This window comes from Euprymna scolopes, chromosome 12, assembly GCF_053919585.1.
Source record: "Euprymna scolopes isolate OS-2025 chromosome 12, ASM5391958v1, whole genome shotgun sequence".
Classification (NCBI taxonomy): Eukaryota; Metazoa; Mollusca; class Cephalopoda; order Sepiida; family Sepiolidae; genus Euprymna; species Euprymna scolopes.
The window spans coordinates 74,169,165-74,190,056 of NC_136493.1; the positions used below are offsets into that span (position 1 = coordinate 74,169,165).

Genomic DNA, 20,892 nt, shown 5'->3' on the forward strand with positions numbered 1-20,892 from the left:
ACAAAAAAAATGCAACACCACAGAGCGATAGGCACGTTAGTTTAGATTGAAATATAAAACTGCTCTTCAAGAAGTCATCAATGAAGAACGTAACGATCTTAGAATTCAGTGAAGGGAGTTTTTATATGAATGAGGAAAGTAATGAATATATTTCTAAATTTTGTATGAGGGACACATATCCCCTAACATCGCTTGAAAAGAATACCTGCAAATTTTGAGAGTTCTGGAATCAGACACTATCAAAGCAACAGAAATAAAAGAGAAAATTGGAAACAATAGCTCAGAAGAACAAGAAAACTCTTTTGAACTAAACTATTTAGTAGAAACCTGATTAAAGGTATAAACACATGGGCAGTATCTTTAGTAAGATACACTGGACCGTTTATAGATTGGATTAAAGAAGAACTGATGCATCTCAACCAGAAGGCAAGGAGACTCGTGACTATGCACAATGCACATGCGCAATGCACTACACCAAAGGATGATACTGAAGAACTCTATGTTCAAAAGAAAGACTTGGGAAAAGAGAGGAGATTTGTAGAGAAAACTGTGTAAATGACACAAAAAGAATTTTAAAAAACACATAATACAGAACATTGAAAGAATAATTACCACAGTAAGAGACACTGTAAAAACACACAAGACAGAAAAAGAAGAGACGAAAAATAAGACAAGAAAAGAAAAGTGGAAAGAGAAACAGCTACACTGACAATTCATTAGGATTCAAATGATGAGACTAACGAAAACACTTAGACATGGCTACAAAAAGGAAACCTAAGCAGAGAAACTGAATCACTAATAAAAGCCACACAGGATAACGCAATTAGAACCAACCACATCAAAGCAAGAATCGACAAGACACAAGAAAACAGCAAATACAGACACTGTGGACATTGAGACGCAACAATATGTAACATAATAAGAGAATGCAGTAAAATAGCCCCCCAAAATATAAAAATAGACACGATCCAGTGTGGAAGGCAGTGCACTGAGAATTATGCTGACAACTGCATCTTGAACACCACAACAAATAGTACAAGCAAAAACTAGCAGCAGTACTTAAAAATGAAAGTCACAAAATCCTATGGGACATGAATATAAAAACGGATAAACCCATCCAAGCAAGAAGACTGAATGTTACGATAGTTAACAAGAAGGTAAATCCCTTCCATATTGTACACTTTGCCGTTCCAGCAAACCACAGAGTGAAAATCAAGAAGACACAGAAGCAGAGCAAATACACAGAACTATTCAGATGTGGAAAATGAAAAAACAACAACATAGAATCACTAGTAGTAATAGTAGCACTAGAAACAATACTAAAAAACTAATAGTAGTAGCACTAGAAACAATACTAAAAAAAACTAATAGTAGTAGCACTAGAAACAATACTAAAAAAAACTAATAGTAGTAGCACTAGAAACAATACTAAAAAAAACTAATAGTAGTAGCACTAGAAACAATACTAAAAAAACTAATAGTAGTAGCACTAGAAACAATACTAAAAAAACTAATAGTAGTAGCACTAGAAACAATACTAAAAAAACTTGAAAAAATGGGAGAGATTGGAATCAGAGGGATGGCTAAGAAGATAAATGAATAACAATTATGAAAACGGTTGAAATATTATAGAAAACCCTTGAGTGTTGAGATTAACACATATGAGCTACAGTCAGAGGCCATATAGTCAGACATACAGAAACTGGTACAGATGTAAAACACAAAGAAACATCACACGGAATCATAAAAACTGTATGATTGTAAGTAAACTCCCTGCGCCCTTGCCTTCCGTCCCTCATTTTTTGTATGTCGCTATAAACTGGCGCCACGCCAAATAAGTGAAAGTCAAGGGAGGGGAAGACCGAGGAGAGAAAGCATTAACTAGACATCCATTGGATGAGTGTAAAGAGGACCGAGACCTTGGGTAAGCTCATTGCCATCCAAATTCCGATGAAGACGAACGGTCGCTACCAACGAGAAATCATTGGTCAGCGGCTGTTGCGATAAGCAAATTCATTCGCAAAGGTTATCGAAAGAGGTGGAGAGTACTGGAAATCTGTGGAGCCTTGTTGTCACCTCGACTCTAAATAACATCACGTTGTTCTCAAAGCGAAATCTTTGATGATGGCCTGTGTGACAACTCCTAGCGAGTAAATAACAGCAACAGCATTTTAGGGTTGCGAATTTGCATTGCAAATTATTTCAGTGAGAATCTATCGATATATAGAATAAACATTAATCTCTGAAAAAGTCAGGAAACTCTTCAAACATCTTCTATTTTAATCAACAAATATTTAAATATCAGGTCTATCGAGTGAACAATATATTGAATACTAAAAAGATCACTAAGTGAATAATGCGTTCCAATTTACTCACAAATTTTTCTAAGATAACGTTTTGAATATAACCATTTAACATTGACCCTATATATATCATCAAACGAATACTGTCTTCTCATATTTTTCATTGAGATTAGATAATTTAATTTTCAAGTTATTAAAGAATTTGGACGAATCTCATATGAAAAATACACTGAAAAAGTCACAAAATTGATAATGACCTAACACATTCTTAAATAGCATTATGTCGGGATGACATTTTACATAAATATTTAATAAGTATGCATAGAGCAGGATTAAATTCAACGTCAGCTTTTAATGTGTAGAAAATCTATAGCCCAAAAAGGGCACAACGGATTGGCGCAAAAAATTAAAATTGCTTTAGTCAGAAAGGTTTCTTTTTAACTAACCACAAGTATTACAAAATATCGCTGAATCATGTCAAGGAATAATGAATCTACGCCATTAAGAAAATTAAGGAAACCGATAATTCACAAATGCACCTAGTCAAAAAGAAGAAAGCTGATGATAAAATGTTTTTCTTTTAAATCAATTAGAACAAATTCTACAAGTTGATATTGTTCAATGGCTGTCAGATAATGTGTTAAATCCATTTGCCTGTATCCATAATATAAAAAACCTATGATAAAGTTTTAACAATTATTAAATCGTAACTGTCGAATAAAAATACTTACGACATAGTTTTATTTGAAAAGATTTCCTCCACCCTTGCATAATCTGAAATAAAAAAACATATTTTTCAAATAATAGACATAAACAATCTTTGTTATTGTTTTATTTTAATGAAACTAATGTTGATACCTGCATAAACGAAATCACCCTTGAAAATATTTGTGGACAAACATTATCGTATATTGATAAAAGTGTGTCTCTCTACTTGGATATATTTTGTACTCCCGTTTTGAGGAAACTAAAGATACTTCTATAGATGTTGTGGACTGATAAATACTCTCAATTACAGAATCAATTAAGTCCAAAAATAGTGGGCATTTGTTTTTGTTAAAATATGTACAGATTATTTTCAACCTGTGTTCCAGTGTATTTTTTCGGACTATGATACAACAGACAGGCGATTGAATTAAGAAAGACGCAAATATGGGCATTAAGTAAAAATAATGTAGGAGTTTAAAAATGTTATGTTGGAATTTAAAATCAACAGCGTACACATAATATAAAAAAGCATCAGTTAATAGTATCCAAGTAACTTTGAACGACAGCAGAAATATTTTTGAAAACTGTTTAGAATATTTCCAACATAAAGTGACCAATTATTTTTCTTATAATTATGTAATTTAACTCAATTGAATAATTTAGGAATAAGCCGGAAATAGGAGTCACAGGATACAAAGAGAATAAAGAAATCATCCTTCATGGTACAAACAAGAGAAAATTTTGATTATGGCTTGGAAAACTCGGAAACATGAAAATATTCTAATTACTTGACAAAAATTCATGGAGAATATTTGTTTCGAACCATTTTTATATAAACAAGAAATTTATCGAAAAGTGTTCTGATTAGAATAAAATATTGAGAATGATACTATATTTGTAAACTTAGGCAACTTACGATATTTATATTTGTAAACTTAGGCAACTTACGATATTTATGTTTGTAAACTTAGGAAACTTACGATATTTATATTTGTAAACTTAGGCAACTTGCGATATTTATATTTGTAAACTTAGGCAACTTACGATATTTATGTTTGTAAACTTAGGCAACTTACGATATTTATGTTTGTAAACTTAGGCAACTTACGATATTTATATTTGTAAACTTAGGCAACTTACGATATTTATATTTGTAAACTTAGGCAACTTACGATATTTATGTTTGTAAACTTAGGCAACTTACGATATTTATATTTGTAAACTTAGGCAACTTACGATATTTATGTTTGTAAACTTAGGAAACTTACGATATTTATATTTGTAAACTTGGGCAACTTGCGATATTTATATTTGTAAACTTAGGCAACTTACGATATTTATGTTTGTAAACTTAGGAAACTTACGATATTTATATTTGTAAACTTAGGCAACTTGCGATATTTATATTTGTAAACTTAGGCAACTTACGATATTTATGTTTGTAAACTTAGGCAACTTACGATATTTATGTTTGTAAACTTAGGCAACTTACGATATTTATATTTGTAAACTTAGGCAACTTACGATATTTATGTTTGTAAACTTAGGCAACTTACGATATTTATATTTGTAAACTTAGGCAACTTACGATATTTATGTTTGTAAACTTAGGCAACTTACGATATTTATATTTGTAAACTTAGGCAACTTGCGATATTTATATTTGTAAACTTAGGCAACTTACGATATTTATGTTTGTAAACTTAGGCAACTTACGATATTTATGTTTGTAAACTTAGGCAACTTACGATATTTATATTTGTAAACTTAGGCAACTTACGATATTTATATTTGTAAACTTAGGCAACTTACGATATTTATGTTTGTAAACTTAGGCAACTTACGATATTTATATTTGTAAACTTAGGCAACTTACGATATTTATGTTTGTAAACTTAGGAAACTTACGATATTTATATTTGTAAACTTAGGCAACTTGCGATATTTATATTTGTAAACTTAGGCAACTTACGATATTTATGTTTGTAAACTTAGGCAACTTACGATATTTATATTTGTAAACTTAGGCAACTTACGATATTTATATTTGTAAACTTGGGCAACTTACGATATATATATTTGTAAACTTAGGCAACTTACGATATTTATGTTTGTAAACTTAGGCAACTTACGATATTTATATTTGTAAACTTAGGCAACTTGCGATATTTATATTTGTAAACTTAAGCAACTTACGATATTTATGTTTGTAAACTTAGGCAACTTACGATATTTATATTTGTAAACTTAGGCAACTTACGATATTTATATTTGTAAACTTAGGCAACTTACGATATTTATGTTTGTAAACTTAGGCAACTTACGATATTTATGTTTGTAAACTTAGGCAACTTACGATATTTATATTTGTAAACTTAGGCAACTTACGATATTTATATTTGTAAACTTAGGCAACTTACGATATTTATATTTGTAAACTTAGGCAACTTACGATATTTATGTTTGTAAACTTAGGCAACTTACGATATTTATATTTGTAAACTTAGGCAACTTGCGATATTGTTATTTGTAAACTTAGGCAACTTACGATATTTATATTTGTAAACTTAGGCAACTTACGATATTTATGTTTGTAAACTTAGGCAACTTACGATATTTATATTTGTAAACTTAGGCAACTTACGATATTTATGTTTGTAAACATAGGCAACTTACGATATTTATATTTGTAAACTTAAGCAACTTGCGATATTTATGTTTGTAAACTTAGGCAACTTACGATATTTATGTTTGTAAACTTAGGCAACTTACGATATTTATATTTGTAAACTTAGGCAACTTACGATATTTATATTTGTAAACTTAGGCAACTTATGATATTTATATTTGTAAACTTAGGCAACTTACGATATTTATATTTGTAAACTTAGGCAACTTATGATATTTATATTTGTAAACTTAGACAACTTACGATATTTATATTTGTAAACTTAGGCAACTTACGATATTCATATTTGTAAACTTAGGCAACTTACGATATTTATGTTTGTAAACTTAGGCAACTTACGATATTTATGTTTGTAAACTTAGGCAACTTACGATATTTATATTTGTAAACTTAGGCAACTTGCGATATTTATATTTGTAAACTTAGGCAACTTACGATATTTATGTTTGTAAACTTAGGCAACTTACGATATTTATATTTGTAAACTTAGGCAACTTACGATATTTATGTTTGTAAACTTAGGAAACTTACGATATTTATATTTGTAAACTTAGGCAACTTATGATATTTATATTTGTAAACTTAGGCAACTTACGATATTTATATTTGTAAACTTAGGCAACTTATGATATTTATATTTGTAAACTTAGACAACTTACGATATTTATATTTGTAAACTTAGGCAACTTACGATATTCATATTTGTAAACTTAGGCAACTTACGATATTTATGTTTGTAAACTTAGGCAACTTATCATATTTATATTTGTAAACTTAGGCAACTTGCGATATTGTTATTTGTAAACTTAGGCAACTTACGATATTTATGTTTGTAAACTTAGGCAACTTACGATATTTATGTTTGTAAACTTAGGCAACTTACGATATTTATATTTGTAAACTTAGGCAACTTACGATATTTATATTTGTAAACTTAGGCAACTTACGATATTTATATTTGTAAACTTAGGCAACTTGCGATATTTATATTTGTAAACTTAGGCAACTTACGATATTTATATTTGTAAACTCAGGCAACTTACGATATTTATATTTGTAAACTTAGGCAACTTGCGATATTTATATTTGTAAACTTAGGCAACTTACGATATTTATGTTTGTAAACTTAGGCAACTTACGATATTTATATTTGTAAACTTAGGCAACTTACGATATTTATATTTGTAAAATTAGGCAACTTACGATATTTATATTTGTAAACTTAGGCAACTTACGATATTTATATTTGTAAACTTAAGCAACTTGCGATATTTATGTTTGTAAACTTAGGCAACTTACGATATTTATGTTTGTAAACTTAGGCAACTTACGATATTTATATTTGTAAACTTAGGCAACTTACGATATTCATATTTGTAAACTTAGGCAATTACGATATTTATATTTGTAAACTTAGGCAACTTACGATATTTATGTTTGTAAACTTAGGCAACTTACGATATTTATATTTGTAAACTTAGGCAACTTACGATATTTATGTTTGTAAACATAGGCAACTTACGATATTTATATTTGTAAATTAAGCAACTTGCGATATTTATGTTTGTAAACTTAGGCAACTTACGATATTTATGTTTGTAAACTTAGGCAACTTACGATATTTATATTTGTAAACTTAGGCAACTTATGATATTTATATTTGTAAACTTAGGCAACTTACGATATTTATATTTGTAAACTTAGGCAACTTATGATATTTATATTTGTAAACTTAGACAACTTACGATATTTATATTTGTAAACTTAGGCAACTTACGATATTCATATTTGTAAACTTAGGCAACTTACGATATTTATGTTTGTAAACTTAGGCAACTTACGATATTTATGTTTGTAAACTTAGGCAACTTACGATATTTATATTTGTAAACTTAGGCAACTTACGATATTTATATTTGTAAACTTAGGCAACTTACGATATTTATATTTGTAAACTTAGGCAACTTACGATATTTATGTTTTTAAACTTAGGCAACTTACGATATTTATATTTGTAAACTTAGGCAACTTGCGATATTTATATTTGTAAACTTAGGCAACTTACGATATTTATGTTTGTAAACTTAGGCAACTTACGATATTTATGTTTGTAAACTTAGGCAACTTACGATATTTATATTTGTAAACTTAGGCAACTTACGATATTTATATTTGTAAACTTAGGCAACTTAGGATATTTATATTTGTAAACTTAGGCAACTTGCGATATTTATATTTGTAAACTTAGGCAACTTACGATATTTATATTTGTAAACTTAGGCAACTTACGATATTTATATTTGTAAACTTAGGCAACTTACGATATTTATATTTGTAAACTTAGGCAACTTACGATATTTATATTTGTAAACTTAGGCAACTTGCGATATTTATGTTTGTAAACTTAGGCAACTTACGATATTTATGTTTGTAAACTTAGGCAACTTACGATATTTATGTTTGTAAACTTAGGCAACTTACGATATTTATATTTGTAAACTTAGGCAGCTTACGATATTTATATTTGTAAACTTAAGCAACTTACGATATTTATGTTTGTAAACTTAGGCAACTTACGATATTTATGTTTGTAAACTTAGGCAACTTACGATATTTATATTTGTAAACTTAGGCAACTTACGATATTTATATTTGTAAACTTAGGCAACTTACGATATTTATTTTTGTAAACTTAGGCAACTTACGATATTTATATTTGTAAACTTAGGCAACTTACTATATTTATATTTGTAAACTAAGGCAATTTGCGATATTTATGTTTGTAAACTTAGGCAACTTTCGATATTTATGTTTGTAAACTTAGGCAACTTACGATATTTATATTTGTAAACTTAGGCAACTTACGATATTTATATTTGTAAACTTAGGCAACTTACGATATTTATATTTGTAAACTTGGGCAACTTACGATATTTATGTTTGTAAACTTAGGCAACTTACGATATTTATATTTGTAAACTTAGGCAACTTACGATATTTATATTTGTAAACTTAGGCAACTTACGATATTTATATTTGTAAACTTAGGCAACTTACGATATTTATATTTGTAAACTTAGGCAACTTACGATATTTATATTTGTAAACTTAGGCAACTTACGATATTTTTGTTTGTAAACTTAGGCAATTTGCGATATTTATATTTGTAAACTTAGGCAACTTACGATATTTATATTTGTAAACTTAGGCAACTTACGATATTTATATTTGTAAACTTAGGCAACTTACGATATTTATATTTGTAAACTTAGGCAACTTACGATATTTATATTTGTAAACTTAGGCAACTTACGATATTTATATTTGTAAACTTAGGCAACTTACGATATTTATGTTTGTAAACTTAGGAAACTTACGATATTTATGTTTGTAAACTTAGGCAACTTACGATATTTATATTTGTAAACTTAGGCAACTTGCGATATTTATATTTGTAAACTTAGGCAACTTACGATATTTATGTTTGTAAACTTAGGCAACTTACGATATTTATGTTTGTAAACTTAGGCAACTTACGATATTTATGTTTGTAAACTTAGGCAACTTACGATATTTATGTTTGTAAACTTAGGCAACTTACGATATTTATGTTTGTAAACTTAGGCAACTTACGATATTTATATTTGTAAACTTAGGCAACTTACGATATTTATGTTTGTAAACTTAGGCAACTTACGATATTTATATTTGTAAACTTAGGACACTTACGATATTTATGTTTGTAAACTTAGGCAACTTAAGATATTTATATTTGTAAACTTAGGCAACTTACGATATTTATATTTGTAAACTTAGGCAACTTACGATATTTATATTTGTAAACTTAGGCAACTTATGATATTTATATTTGTAAACTTAGGCAACTTACGATATTTATATTTGTAAACTTAGGCAACTTGCGATATGTATATTTGTAAACTTAGGCAAATTACGATATTTATGTTTGTAAACTTAGGCAACTTACGATATTTATATTTGTAAACTTAGGCAACTTACGATATTTATATTTGTAAACTTAGGCAACTTGCGATATTTATATTTGTAAACTTAGGCAACTTACGATATTTATATTTGTAAACTTAGGCAACTTACGATATTTATGTTTGTAAACTTGGGCAACTTACGATATTTATATTTGTAAACTTAGGCAACTTACGATATTTATATTTGTAAACTTAGGCAACTTACGATATTTATGGTTGTAAACTTAGGCAACTTACGATATTTATGTTTGTAAACTTAGGCAACTTACGATATTTATATTTGTAAACTTAGGCAACTTACGATATTTATATTTGTAAACGTAGGCAACTTACGATATTTATATTTGTAAACTTAGGCAACTTGCGATATTTATGTTTGTAAACTTAGGCAACTTTCGATATTTATATTTGTAAACTTAGGCAACTTACGATATTTATATTTGTAAACTTAGGCAACTTACGATATTTATATTTGTAAACGTAGGCAACTTACGTTCAAATGTCTCATATTTTTACGATATTTAACATCTTTAAGAGTAAAATCACATCAGCTAACTGGAACACATTTTAAAGCAAAAAATCGCTGACGAAGGTTAACGAATAATGAATCTACATTATTACCCTAGAAAATTTAAGGAATTGATATTTTCCAAATACACTGATTCGAACTGAAGAAACGCGATGAGAATTTTTTTCAAAATTAATCCATGTTATGGATACACTCAAACACCGCTCATTTAAAAATAAGGAATATCATAATTGTGAAAATTGATAATATTAGTTGTCATAATGTAGAAAAACAATGTAATAAATGAATTCTAAATTATAAAATACACTTCACAAAACAGATCTGACAGATAAAAATAAAATTTGTAAACATGAATATAGAAGACACCAATGTAAAATTTCAATTAATCACAGTATCTACACTGACAACTAAATGATAAATTAATTTGGATCATAAAACGGAATAATAATTACGTTTTTAAATGCCCGATGGATTAAACAATTATTCAGATGAATGTTAATCTATTATTTTTAACAAAATGTTTAAACTAACAGCATTTGGTTGGTTTTACAGCATATCAATTGTTTAAGTATTTGGTTGGTTAGTTTTGCAGCATATCAACCCATTTTTGTATCATTTAACGCCGACTCGAATTTTCAATCTCCATTTCTTCAGCTTCCTCGATTTTGTTTGATATTGTTATCAAAGCAGGTTGTGTTTTTTTTACTTGATTTTTGCTTTTTAATTACATTTTCTTTTGTTTTATTTTAAATTATATCTTTGTCAGAATCCGGATTAGTTATTTTTGGTGCCTTTCACTTGCATATTCAGCCGACCAGGCATTTCTACATTGTTATTCACATTCAATTTTGTTTTCATATGTTCCGTTGATTTTGTTTCTGTTGAATACATTTTTTGTTGATTTTCTTTTTCATTTGTGTTTAAATGTATTAATTTTTCTATTGACTTTTTTATAATAATCGATTTGATTGGTGTCCTGAGATTATTTATTTATTTATTCATTTATTATTATTATTTTTTTTGTACAATATTGGCAAATGCTTTTGTTCCTATATAGCTTTCAACATTTTGGGTGTTTTAACTCTTTTTTCTTGTAGACACTGCAGCTCCTTAAGACGGCAGGGTGTTTTTCATGGCAGTTTGCACATTTTATATTTTTGCATTCGATCTCTATATAGTTTGGCTCACTTTCACTTCTGAAATTTTTTACTTCCGCAAATTTTATTCTCTACTACAATTGTTTGACCTGTTACTTAGAGATTTTTCAAATAAAATGGAGAGGAAATATTTTCAAATATCGATTAATCGGACACATAAGTGCAAGTACAATGTAAACAATTGTTAACTATAAACTCACACAAAGGTCTGTGTAATACCTTTCGCTGTAAAGTAGCTTTGGTATATTTCAATAAATAATGGAAGATTGATTACTTTGTGAGACTTGTGGTATTAGTAAATAAATATAGGGTGTATTTGTATCATGACGACTGGATTGGAGTCAATTGTGACACAGATGGAGAGTTTGAATCGAACTGCGAACTGCGGTACATATATTTATATTAACATTGATAATTCTTACCGAACATGAAATATGTCTGTAGATAATAAATGTTGAAATGATGGAGTATGATTGAAGAAAATTGAAAGGTTCTGTTACAATATGTTTGCCTTATAATGGGGTATGATCCCACACGGTCGGGAGACTCTATTTATAAACGATGCTGCTAGGACTTAACGAATCAAATTAATTAACGTTCTGCTACGAACCAATAAGAAACCAGAATTGCTCCATGAAAATAAAACCTTTTCTGTAGCAACTTTGCATATGTTTTCTTCGTGTCAACACGGGAAGAATCTTTTGCTCTGTGGATTCCAACTCGATAACTGTCTACTGCGAACCAGTCACCTCCAGGACTTGTGTAAAACAACTAACCACCGGAAACTGTCCTAAAACTAAACATGGCTTACAACTCTAGAGGTTCTCTATATAGGCAATGACAGTAAGAACTGACCAATCAAATGGGGCCACGTTGTACTAACAGTCAAATAGAAACCGGAATTACCGCCCCAAAATATTGCATCTTTTAGAATTCCCGCACGTAATTATCGTATCAACATAAGAAAGAGCTTTGCTTTTTGTCTGCAAAATTTGACATTATCCACCCAAAACGTTTTTAATGTCCAGAACTTATGCAAATTTGCTACCCATATAAAACTCTTCTGAAATTAACCATGGCTTTCAATTAAAAAATAACGAATCATTAAAAGAAATAATATACATATATGTAAGTATATACCACTTATTTGCGTGGCTAAACCTAGTAAGATTCGAAATCGAGACAGCAGACATGGACGCCTGACGTTCTACCACCGATACAGAAGCACAACTATTAGAAGTGAAAGAACTGCATCACACATTAAAAAGTTTGTGAGTTTATTTTTGTGATTGAACGTGTTCGACTATCTATACGGAATAGTATTTTCTTTAATGTTAGGTGAGAATCATTGTTGCCTTTTGTCCCTATCGTGCCTCAATATTGAGCGTAAATATTTTTTAATTTAATTTTCCACGAACACAACTTAGTGGTCCTATATTCGTCTTCGTCTTCGTCTTCGTAGTAGTAGTAGTAGTAGTAGTAGTAGTAGTAGTAGTAGTAGTAGTAGTAATTTTATTACTAATATTATGACTGTTATTATTATTTTATTCTCATTACATTATCATTACATTTTATTCTCATTACATTAATTATTACAATTATTATTACTATTTCACTATTATTAATAATATTATTACTATTACTATGATCAATTTTAGTATTTTTATTATAACTGTTATATTTTTATTTTATCATTATTATCATTATTATTATCATTATCATTATTATTATCATTATTATTATTATTATCATTATTATTATTATCATTATTATTATTATCATTATTATTATTATCATCATTATTATTATTATTATTATTATTATTATCATTATTATTAGCATCATCATCATTATTATTATCATTATTATCATCATTATTATTATGATTATCATAATTATTATTATTATCATCATTATTATTATTATCATTATTATCATCATTATTATTATCATTATTATCATTATTATCATCATCATTATTATCATTATTATTATTATTATCATTATTATTATCATCATCATCATCATTAGTAGTAGTATTATTAGTAGTATTATTAGTATTATCATTATTATTATCATTATTATTATCATTATTATTATCATGATTATTATTATTACTATTATTATATTCATCATCATTATTATTATTTTTATTATTATCATTATTATCATTATTATTATTATCATGATCATCATTATAATTATTATTATTATCATTATTATTTTTATTATTATCACCATCATTATTATTATTATAATTATTATTATCATTATTATTATTATTATTATTATTATTATTATCATTATTATTATCATTAGTATTATTATCATCATTATTATTATATTCATCATTATTATTATTATTATTATTATCATTATTATTATTATTATCATTATTATCATTATTATTATCATTATTATTATCATTATTATTATTATTACTGTTATTATTATTATTGTTATTATTGTTATTATTATTATCATTGTTATTATTATCATTATTATCATTATTATTATCATTATTATCATTATTATTATTATCATTATTATCATTATTATTATCATTATTATTATTATTACTATTAGTATTATCATCATTATTATTATTATTAGTATCATCATTATTATTATAATTATTATTATTATCAGTATTATAATTATTATTATTATTATTATAATTATTATAATTATTATTATTATAATAATTATTATTATTATTATCATTATAATTATTATTGGCTCACATGGAGCTTTCACACAAGTCAACAAACGATCTGATTGGAAACCTGTGGTGTTCTCTGGAAGTTGAGTGACAACAAGTCTCCCCAGACGTCCAGCTCTCTCCACCTCCTTCGAGGGCATTTGCAAATGAATTTGCATCATCGCAAGAGCCGCTTACCATTGATTTCTCGCTGGTAGTGGCCATTGGTTTATACTGGAATTTGCGTGGCACTCAGCCTCCCCAAGGTTCCAGTTCTCTTTGCGCTTGTCCAGACGAGGTCTGGTTGGCGCTCGCTTCTAGGTCTTTCAGTCCTTATTGACCCTTCCCAGCCCTTTGGTATCATTTTTTTTTGGGGGGGCGGTGATGAAACAATGGGAGAGATGTGTGATGGGGGGGGGTGTAGAACTGTATTCCCTGTAACGCTTATTCGTTATATTGTCTTTTATTTTCCGCATTCAAGGGTTTTCCTTAATAGTTTCAGTCATTTTCATTATCCTTAGTCGTTGTACTTTTGCAGCTATTCTTCTGTTTTCGGAATTGTTCCTAGTGCTCCTACTTTTATCGGTACTATTTTGATTTTCTTCATCATCCAAATCCCTTTTAACTCTCTGGCTAGCTCTGTGTATTTGCTTCGTTTCTCCTTTTCTTTCATACTCATCCTGTGATCAGCTGGGACTGCAAAGTCTACGATTTGACAGGATTTTTCTTTCTTGTAAATTATTACGACATCTGATCTTCTTGCTTGGATGGGTTTGTCCGTCTGTATTTTCATGTCCCATAGGATTTTGTGGTTCTCGTTTTCGAGTGCTGTTGCAGGTTTATGCTTGTACCATTTGTCTGTACGCTTAAAATGCAGTCGTTTACACAATTCCCAGTGTACCACCCTCCCCACTTGGTCATGCCTGTTTTTGTATTCCTTTTGGGCAAGTTTGCTGTATTCACTCACTATATGGTTTATCGTTTCGTTATTATTATAATTATTATTATTATAATTATTATTATTATTATTATTATTATTTTTATTATTATTAGTATTATTTTTATAATTATTATTATTATTATCATTATTATTATTATTATTATTTTATTATTATTATTATCATCATTATTATTATATTAATTATTATTATAATTATTATTATTATTATAATTATTATTATTATTATTATTATTATAATTATTATTATTATTATTATTATTATTATTATTATTATTATTATTATTATGAAAGAAATAGAAGATACAGGATATAAGTGTTTGGGAGTGTTGGAGCGTGTAGGCATCACGGACAGAGAAATGAAGGAGAAAGTCAGGAAAGAGTATCTTAGAAGAGTGAAACTAATTGCAAAGTTGAAACTGTATGGAGAAAACCTAATGAAAGTAGTGAATGCATGGGCAGTCAGTGTTTTGAGATACAGTGCGGGAATTTTAAAATGGTCTGGCAATGATTTGGATGCCATGGATATCAAAACAAGAAAAGTTTAAGCAATGTTTGTTTTTTTCACATTTGAAGTAGCGTAGCAAGGCTGTATTAAAAGAGGAAAGACGGTGGGAGAGGGTTTTAGGTGGCCTTCAAACCTCTGCAATTATAGGTACCACCAACATCCTTAGGAAAACCCTTGATCTTTGAAGCTCCTGGTTTGAAGTCGGAATTAAGGGAAATCCTCTGGAAATGAATCCCATCCCTTTCCAGACAGACGTTCATAGACGAAATCAGAATTATTATTATTATTATTATTATTATTATTATTATTATTATTATTATTATTATTATTAATATTATAGTTATTATTATTATTATTATTATTATTATTATTATTATTATTATTATTATTATTATTATTATTATTAATATTATAATTATTATTATCATAATTAACCCAGGATCGAACTCAAAGAAAACCAACCTGCCTCCTCCCTTGAGGCTTGCATTTACTAATATCCGTGGGCTTAGAACTAACTTAGATGATGTTGAGTCATTTCTCCTTGTAAACACCTGTACTCCTCCATTCCCTCTAACCACTTTAACATGCCTGGTTATCTCCCACTCTACCATAAGGACTCGGACAGATATATGCATGGGCTTGGAGTCTATATTCGTAACACCCTCCCCCTGACTAGAGAAATAAAACTAGAATCAGACGACCAGACATTTATATGCTTCAGACTAAATATGCAACACAATATTAGCTACTTGTATTTTCTCTACCGCTCTCCCTCAAACCAAGACTGTACCCTAATAAAGAAATTCTCAGATAGCATAGATATAGCACTCTCCCTCGATACTAGCGCACAAATACATGTATTTGGTGACTTCAGTGTCCACCACAGTAACTGGCTAGGATTCTTTAATCACACAGACGTAGCTGGTAGCACAACACATAGGTTCTCTATATCCCATTTCCTATCTCAGTTGGTTACATTTCCGACACGTTTCCCAGACCAGCAAGATCAACATGCCTCACTTCTAGATCTCTTTCTGACAACGGTTCCCGATGACTGTACAACAAATGCCCACAGCCCACTCGGGAATGCTGATCACGCTGTGATAATGGTAGAAATTAGCCTAAATTCTCACCCTAAAACTGAAGGCCCACTGCTCAAAACAACGAGGTATTACAAAAAGGCTGACTGCGAAGCCATCAGGGAACTCATCAGAGATGCCCCATGGCAAAATATCTTTACTCTTCCAGTGGAACAGTGTGCAAATGAGACCACTGAATGGTTCAAAACTGCTATTGAAGCACATGTTCCTGCACGGAAATTCTATAGCAAGCCTCACTCTCTCCAATGGTTTAGCTGCCATTTGTAAAAGGCAGCATGCGTTCCGCAGATTCAACTGACATAAGTCCAGCTCAAATAAACAGAAGTTTATAGAAGCTAGAAATAATTGTAAGAGAGTGATAGAGACAACTAAGACAGATTACTCTGAAACCACCAGAAAACGCATCGAAGCACAGAAATTAGGAACTCGGGATTTTCGGAAAATCTACAACAGCGTAGTAAATAATGGTCAGTCAACTATTCCCCCACTATCAAACAATCATGAGGTTGCTTGCACGGCAACTGACAAGGCTAATCTGCTTGCCTGTCAGTTTGCCTCAAACTCCACACTGAACTCGGTATACCACTCCCTCCCTGATTTTCCTCTGCGAACAGACGCCACACTAGACGATTTGAAAATCACCCCTTCTCAGGTACATGCTATTATAAAAAACCTAGATACCTCAAAAGCATGTGGACCAGATCTCATCCCGGCTGTGTTATTAAAAAAATGCTCTGCCGAGGTTGCTCCAGTTCTCTCCAAACTTTACAATAAATGCCTTAACGAATCTTGCTTTCCCGACTGCTGGAAAACCGCCTCTGTGGTACCAGTCTTCAAGAATTCTGGTGAAAGAACTAACCTACTTAATTATCACCCCATTAGCCTCCTCCCACTTTTCGCCAAAATATTTGAGTCCTTAGTTAATCAAGCTCCTGGACAGCGTTCAAAAGAGAGTTGCCAACCTGATAGGTCCTGAACTGTCATCTAGGCTTCAGCCTCTGTCCCATCGACGAGATGTTGCATCCCTCTGCCTGTTCTATAAATACTTTAATGGTGAATGCTCTGACGAACTGCAAAAATTTGTACCTCCCCAACGTAACTACCCCCGACAAACCCGACAAGCTACTAAGTCTCATTCCTTTACAGTAGAGATCCCTAGGTGCAAGAAAGCCTTTTACTCCAATAGTTTCTTTCCCAGAACTGCGGGTCTTTGGAACTCCCTTCCGGGATTCTGCTTTCCCAACTGCACCGATATGAATCAAGTGCAATGTAAACAAACATCTTTCTACTCATCTCCCTTCATAATGACCCCGCTAATTAAGGCCCTGATAGTAGCCCCCTGCTTCAAAGTGGCACTGTGCCTTGTTTGGGGTGAAAATTGAATAAAAAAAAATAAAATAAAAAAAAATTATTATTATTATTATTATTATTATTATTATTATTATTATTATTATTATTATTATTATTATTATTATTATGTACCTAATTATTAGTAAACTTACCTTTCCATTTCTCACCACATGAACCCAACTAGGAGAATTTAGGTGGCTAACTTCCAAGCAGGCCCCTGGCCAGATCATACACGTATCTTTACTAGCAAAATTAATGAGCAGTGTCGGCTTCAAGGCACATGCACATATTTTCGGAGCTGTTGCACCTGATAGGCTATGAAGACACAAACAGAGCACCATAATCTGTAAAATAAATACACAATTTTAATAATATACCAGAATAATACTCACGGTTTCTCTGTATATATTCTCTGTAAACACACACACACACACACACACACACACACACACACACATATATATATATATATATAATATATACATATACATACATATATTCAGAATGTGAGAGATTATATATAATAAAGTCCACAGCCAAACAACGTCGCAGACCACAAGAGCTATGACAGTTCGTTGACTGCCATGGCGACATTGTTTGGCCTTGGAATTCATAATATCTGTATATATATATATATATATATATATATATATATATATATATATATATATATATATATATATATATAGAGAGAGAGAGAGAGAGAGAGAGAGAGAGAGAAACGTTCCGCTACATTTTGAAGCTAAGATTTACCTTACCAATCATTTTTTAGTGCTTCCATTCAATTACGGATCCGTTTAGTCACTGAAGAATAATCTGTATTTGTATGTACATTCTATTTCTTCCATAGACTCTGCAGAAAATCAGAACGTTCTTAATATACAAACAAATACAATAAACAAATATTCTCAAAAACGAATAACTCTCATTGAATTCAATACAATTGGGATGAAGATATTTAGAAAGCTCTACTCCCACCTGCAAAACAAACAAAACAGTCATCTAGCATTATGAAGTAAAGCCATGAACAAAATATGCACGATATTGACTAATAGAAACTATTAAAAACTTAATAGTTAACTCCGTTGAAAGCTAATGAATGTTGTTGTAATCAATATATAAACAAGTTAATAAAGCATTTCTTGCAATGTTCTAACAAAATGTTTTTATAAACTTTAAAAAATAGTATTTAATTTAAATTTCAGCAATTTTCAAAATGCGCTTTTATAAAGTTTATGAAGTAATGTATAAGAAGTGAATTTAATTTGAATTCAAAAATTAGTTTGGATTTATTTTATGTTATGTACATTTTGTTGCACTTTAAAACGTTACATTTTCCTATTCTTTAGGATTATGCAAAAAAAAAGAAATGACTAAGTCCATAATCCTCCCCATTTTGCCCCAAAAGTCCCCAAGGCCTTAACATACTTTAATTTGAGTTCATTACCATGCAAAACTGCTAAATAGACACACACAGAAAATTTTGGACAAATATGGTAAAATTGTCCCAAAAATGGAGTGTTTTTATTAGCCCTAAAAGAGCCCTTGAGGCACACCCAAGAGTTATCGCGAAGTATAGACAAACAAAATTATATAGAAATCAGTTAGTTATAACTTTTCAGAAAGTTTTATAAAAATTCAAGGCATCAACTTTTTTAATAAGCGCAAAAGTGTCAATTTTAGCCATTTTAAACCGAAAGGCACTCTTAGGGGGCAACCGAAGGTTTCTCGGAAAATCCGTTCTGTTACTTTTTACTCATATCATGTTTGTGCAAAATTTCAAAAAATTCCAAGGCGTAGTTATTGAGAAAAGTGCGGACAGACGAACGGAGGAACGGACAAACGGAGGAACGGACGAGGGCGAATTTACAGGTCCACCCTTCTTTTGTCAGGGGACCAAAAAGTAAAACAAAAAAAAAACATACAATTAAATTTACTCTTCTGTCCTCTCTTTCTCTTCTTTATTTCTATTTCTCCTTTGTATGTCTATTTTCTTACTCTCTCAGCGCCACTTTATCTAATCGCTGCGATTCCACCCTCTCTCTCTCTCTCTCTCTCTCTCTCTTCTTGAGTTCTCTTATCACTCTAACGACTCTTCAGTCTGTAATAAAAAAGTCTAATTCTTCCTAATCCATATACCTATAAAGTTGAGTTTTTAGCGCCTTCACGTTAATATTAAAAGCCTATTTTTCTATTTAAAAATTATTAAAATGAACTCCATGTACTCAGTCATAGATAAGCGAGCGACTTCATCAGGTGAACTAATTTGCATATTCTTTTGAAAAACGAACGTTTATTAATTAATTGTTTACTTTTGTGGTTTTTATAAGATGCTTGGTTTCATTTAACTGTTACGGTGAATTCCTTTTATGCATAGTTTCTACATCGTGCATAATTGCATACAATTTTAGATGAAAACGTTCTATCACGCTGACATGTTTATATATATATATATATATATATATATATATATATATATATATATATATATATATATATATATATATTGTTTTTGCTCAGACATTGATATTAAAAGCCTATTTTTCTATTCAAAACTTATTAAAACGAACTTCTTAATATAATCTGGATATTTATATCATGGATATGTCAGCGACTACATGAAGGTTAACTAAATTGCATATTTTTTTGAAAAACGAGCGTTAATTAATTACTCATTAATATTTATGGTTTTGTATAAGATGATTATTTTCATTTGAATATTACGATGAATTTTATTTATGCATAGAAGTTAAGATGAAATCGTTCTAGCACACGTAAATACTTTATTTATCTATCTATTTATATATGCAAATATATATATATATATATATATATATATATATATAGGGAGAGAGAGAGATAGAGATAGAGAGAGAGAGAGAGAG

At 29.8% G+C, this 20,892-nt stretch overlaps 1 protein-coding gene across 3 annotated transcripts in view; it reads right to left on the reverse strand.

The window, feature by feature from the left end:
• The window catches only part of LOC145291335 (peptidoglycan-recognition protein SC2-like), a 65,385-nt gene that overhangs the window by 27,628 nt on the left and 16,865 nt on the right, over positions 1-20,892 (reverse strand). Inside the window, exons 2-4 of one of the 3 annotated variants that reach the window (XM_080137091.1) lie at positions 18,761-18,860; positions 18,160-18,351; positions 3,035-3,077 (exon numbers count right to left, since the gene is read on the reverse strand). In XM_080137091.1, the coding sequence (XP_079993217.1) occupies positions 3,035-3,077; positions 18,160-18,351; positions 18,761-18,772 (247 nt within the window). In that variant the 5' untranslated portion in view covers positions 18,773-18,860. The remainder of the gene's footprint in view (positions 1-3,034; positions 3,078-18,159; positions 18,352-18,760; positions 18,861-20,892) is intronic. The other 2 variants (XM_080137090.1, XM_080137092.1) reach the window with 2 other exon arrangements.